At 41.8% G+C, this 5,142-nt stretch overlaps 1 protein-coding gene across 1 annotated transcript; it reads left to right on the top strand.

The window, feature by feature from the left end:
• The first annotated feature begins 1,099 nt into the window (after positions 1-1,099).
• On the top strand, positions 1,100-4,888 carry LOC107672788 (zinc finger protein 703). Its single transcript, XM_016466152.1, has 2 exons — positions 1,100-1,791; positions 2,591-4,888. The coding sequence occupies exons 1-2, from the start codon at positions 1,534-1,536 to the stop codon at positions 4,106-4,108; spliced, it is 1,776 nt and encodes a 591-aa protein (XP_016321638.1). The 5' UTR covers positions 1,100-1,533; the 3' UTR covers positions 4,109-4,888.
• Positions 4,889-5,142: the final 254 nt, after the last annotated feature.

The following is a 5,142-nucleotide window of genomic DNA, read 5'->3' on the forward strand; positions in this document are numbered from 1 at the left end:
TTCATTGCATAATTAAGTTAGCTAAATTACTTCAATGGCAAAGTAACATGGGATAATGTAATAAAGTTATTAACATTCCAGAACTGGAGGCACACACATAGGCATATGCTGTTATTCTGTATGAATGTATTACTCAGTATCATTTGACTTGTTTGGCCTAAAAAATAAACTGCTACCACATTCTCAGCTTTTCTTTTTAGCACAACGCTCTATATTATTACAGTTAAGGTTGTAAGGTAAAACTAACATCAGCAGCATTAAATTTAAATTTTGTGTTTAAGTGTGAAATACGTTTTAAATTAGACATATTATTAATACCATTCTGGACCTTATACAAAGACAAATTATAATAGTATGAATGTCATTTTGAACGACATGTATAAATACATCTGAATGAGTTTAATTATTAATTACTAGCAGCAATGTTTGAAACACTTTCAACTTAATGATGAATCTGTAATATCTTTGTACACAATGCGTTTCAATATTTATTCTTTAAAACTAACTAGAATGTGTTACTTGTATTTAAAATTACTAGTAATCCAACAGTGACTATTCCAATACTTACTAATATAAATTCCAGCTGCTTAGTATGTATATTCTAGATTTTAAAAAAAAAAAAACTATTTATAAATGAGCCAATATCATCACAGATCCAAAGAATTCAGAGGCAAAAATGGCAATTTTAACAATAAACAGAACAGAATAAGAAAGATACTTGGAGTGACTAGTAGCAAGTAATTAATAACTTGTGTAAAGTCTAATTAAAGTTACTATAGCAATAAATATTACAATAAATAATAAGCTATTATTAATGCAAGTCATACTGGGTTACTGGTGATAAAAATTAACTATAAAAATAACTACTATTAACAAAACTAGATAAGTTATCAAATAAATGGTAAAACAGCATGTCACAGTCTTTGTATGTTTTGGTTTTGACATACAACGAGCAAGCACTTGGCCAGCGGATCCGGAGCGAGGAGGACAGTCTCCGCCTCTGTTGTGCCTACCCACTTATTACTAATGCAGATGCAGGCGATTGGACGGCAGCTGAGTGCTTTGAAGTTCTCCCTCAGCTCTTCAGTACGAGCAGAGAGTATATGCGTACGGCGGGTGTAGTGAACACACCGGAGCGCACACGGACCAACGGGATGCCATTATTTGACACGATATTTACCAGTAGTTGTGCTGTGTAGTTTCTTGCTTTTTATTTTATGACTTCTCTTATTTCACTTATAAGTCGTCGTTTGCGCGTAAAGGACTCGCGATCATTTTGGGGTTTAAGGCAACACTGATTCGGTGACGGAACGATGTGGAGACGGAGTGTACGTTCTTCATAGCGACTATAACATCTCACTTTCTCTGGACTACAGACAGAGCTGATGGTTCAACGGGATATTTGACTGCCGGTAGAATAGGATATAATGTCGTTTGGCTCTTTACTGAAAACACTGGATATCTCTAAATGAAAACTGAAGGACACCCGCCCCGTCGCTGCCCTCGACAGGTCTCTGATCCGCCCCGATCCAGATGAGCGAACTGCCTCTTGGATTTGCAGTCATTTCACGGAACCAGCAGACCCTTAAAAGTCGTTACATTAACAACGATAGTTCGCCCACCTGTGTAAGACCCCAGACCGACTCGATCGCCTCACTGCCGTACCGTGATCCCACGCGTCAGGAAAAAAGGCTGCCTATACGGATTCTCAAAATGTTGACCGCTCACACAAGTCACATACTTCACCCAGAGTATCTCCAGCCGCTCGGCTCCGCGCCAGTGAGCATCGAGGTACGAGTTACTCCTTTCTAAAGCATCTGTTTCTTACGTCTTTCTAATAAAAAATAATAATATTTTCACTCAGAAATGCTACTCGGTTATCCGAGTTTGTGCGTTTCTTTTAAGTGAAAGGGTGGCATTTAATATAGACATGTCTATTACGTGTGCGTTTGTTACGTTTTATATCATTTTCTCAGTATTACAGTTTTATCGCGCGCGCCTCGTTTTAATGATTTAATTAGAAATTCGCCTAACGATTCTGAATGCGATTCAGCGCCCTTTTGAATGGATTGTCCGGATCTGGACGAGGCCGTGCTCCACTGTCTGGCAGCATTTGCAGGTTTCACATTTCCTGATCGCTACTGACATGCGTTTTTACTGGTACTTACATTTTTAAAGCCACTGTTTATCTTCCAACTTATCTAACATTTTTGACACAAAAATAAAGCAATAGATATTCATAAAGCACACTGTGCTGTTTTAAAATACTTACTAAAAACACCGCACAATGTACGTTGTGTTTATAGGTGCTGCAAAAAGTATAACAACGATGTCAAGCAATTTATTCCACCTAATGTTTTAAAATGTGACTATAACACGGACACATCTCAAATTGCATTATATGATAATGTCATACATTCCATACTAAATGTAAACAACATGACTGTAATATTTTGATTAGAAATATGATCAATGTTGCAATCATTAAACACATTCCCTAGAATTGGTTTTGAAAACAACTGTTATTACTGCCAGTCCATGAGAAGAAAAATAAAGAGTTAACTGAAAATGTATTTTTTTGTCCCCATAGCTGGATGCTAAAAAGAGTCCCCTAGCATTGCTGGCCCAGACCTGCTCACAGATCGGTAAACCAGATCCTCCTCCCTCCTCTAAACTGGGATCCCTCTCCTCCAGCAGCCATGGAGACAAGGACAGTCGCTCTACCAGCTCCAGCCTGAAGCCTGCGGAGCATCAGAACCTAGACAAGTCCAGCTTTAAGCCTTACTCTAAAACTGGATCAGAATGCCGGAAGGATGGCGCTGGGATCAACAGCTCAGCAGATAAAGCAGGGTTCAGAGTGCAAAATAGCAGTTCTGCAGCTGTGACGTGCCCCACTTTACCTCCTCATGCCCCCTCTCCACGGGCCAGCTCTCCTCAGCAGACATCAGGACAGTTGCACACACACCGGCAGTCTCAGTCTCCACTATCACAGAAACCAACACATCTACAAACCTCTCACATGGACTCCAAAGCTGCGGGGTCAGACCCAGGGAACGACAGCAGCAGCGGTGGCGATCGCAATGGTAAAAAAGATTCAGACCACAATAAATCTGGAAGTCTGGACATTGCACAGATCGCCAACTCCAGTCACGCACGTGCTAGGTCAAACTCCAGCAGTGCCAGTTCCTCCAGCAGTCCTCAACCTGACAATAAGGCTGACCCCCAACCCCCTCAGCCCAGCCTGGGTGCAGGCCACATCGCCCCGGTGTCTCCCTTTAAACCGGGCCACTCGGTTTTTCCCCTCCCATCTTCCACCATGGGCTACCACGGCTCCATTGTCGGGGCGTATACTGGCTATCCTTCTCAGTTTGTGCCTGGGTTGGATCCCGCTAAATCTGGTTTAGTTGGCGCTGGGATGGGTGTTCCAGGAAAGCATCCCAGCTCCAGCCCTCTCACAGGGGCCTCACCTCCCTCTTTCATGCAGGGTTTGTGCAGGGACCCATACTGCCTCACCTACCCCAATGCACCCCATCTCGGGGGCAGCAACTGCTCTTCCTGTGTTCATGATCCATCATCTGCCCTAAAGACTGGCTTCCCGCTTATGTATCCCACCCATCACCTCCACTCCCTCCACCCTAGTTCTCTGTCCTCTAGTGCCACCTCGTCTCTGTCCCATCCTCTGTATACTTATGGTTTCATGCTGCCCAATGAAACGCTCCATCACACCTGTAACTGGGTCTCAGTGGGTGGCCCGTGTGACAAACGCTTCGCCACCTCAGAGGAACTCTTGGGCCATTTGCGTACGCACACGGCTCTGCCAGGAGTGGATGGGAAGCTGCTCTCCGGCTACCCTTCATCTGTTTCCTCTGCCGCTTCCTGCCACCTCCACCTGCCTCCTCCCAGCAGCCCAGGAGCCCTTCCCAGTTCCCTCTCCCTGCGTGGGTCACCAGGGCTAGGTTTGGCACGGTATCACCCTTATGGAAAGGCACACTTGCCAGGAGCTCCATCCCTTCCTATGCACTCTCTACCAGCCACAGCACCCTACTATTCTCCCTATGCTCTATACAGCCAGAGACTGGGCTCAGCTTCTGCTCTTGGGTACCAATGATTAAAAGACTTTGGACTATGTAAAGATATTGGCATGAGCTCGCTGGAAAGCACAGGAACATGCAGGATTCCCTAAAAAGAATGAAGCAAAAAACATGGGATAGTTATATTCGCAATGAGGAATAAAATCTCATCTGCTTTGGATGACTGTTGCTTAATTAATGGTCATTTCAAATTTCAATTAGGATATTAGGGAACCCTTATGAACTTTAAGGTGGAGAGTGAATGAGAAAGCCGGAACTCATTTTATCTGATGAATTTTTCTTTCCTTTTTTTTCAATTTACCAAAAGTGTGTATTTATTTTTCACTTGAGCGCTTGGCATTTTGTTTTCTAAGGGACATTTACCGCCAAAATTCATTCATTATAATTTTTACAAAGGAGCAGTATTTTCACAGTATGAATATGGTTCCCATCATACACTTTGTAATAATGCAATGTTTGCAACAACAGACTACGACATTGTCTCTCAGACATAAACTCTTTCTTTTAACGTCACTTTCTTTTGTGCGTTAGATATGTGCAACTCATTCTCTTTTTTGGAGAACAGATGAGCATGACTTGGTCAACAGCTACCTTGTTCCTTATGATTTGGCGTTTATTTTGTACTTGTACAGATCAAAGAATAAAACGGAAAGATGTGATATATTTTCTATTGTAGCTGACTCTGCAAGTTAGGGAAAGAAAATGGAGGGGAAAAGAATTCAAATAAGAGTACTATGTTGTGATGGCAGCGCTATCCATTTAACAAAGTCTTATTTTGTGTAATAAATGATACTTGATTACATTTATAGATGTCCCTCACTTCTCTTTCATATACGTTTCTTACACTCTCGTAACACAAACACTTTCCCATTTGAAAAGTTAGTAAACAGTCACACTGAAGAATTGCACAAACATATCAGAAAAACACAAATATACCATATACTTGCTATATATATTAGACCTTTCATAAATGCACGTGAACAAACACCGATTTTTTTAGTTGGTTGGCAATTGGCATTTAAAAAAAAAATCACTTTCACTTGAGCAACTA

This window comes from Sinocyclocheilus anshuiensis, unplaced genomic scaffold, assembly GCF_001515605.1.
Source record: "Sinocyclocheilus anshuiensis isolate Anshui unplaced genomic scaffold, SAMN03320099.WGS_v1.1 scaffold88, whole genome shotgun sequence".
Lineage (NCBI taxonomy): Eukaryota > Metazoa > Chordata > Actinopteri > Cypriniformes > Cyprinidae > Sinocyclocheilus > Sinocyclocheilus anshuiensis.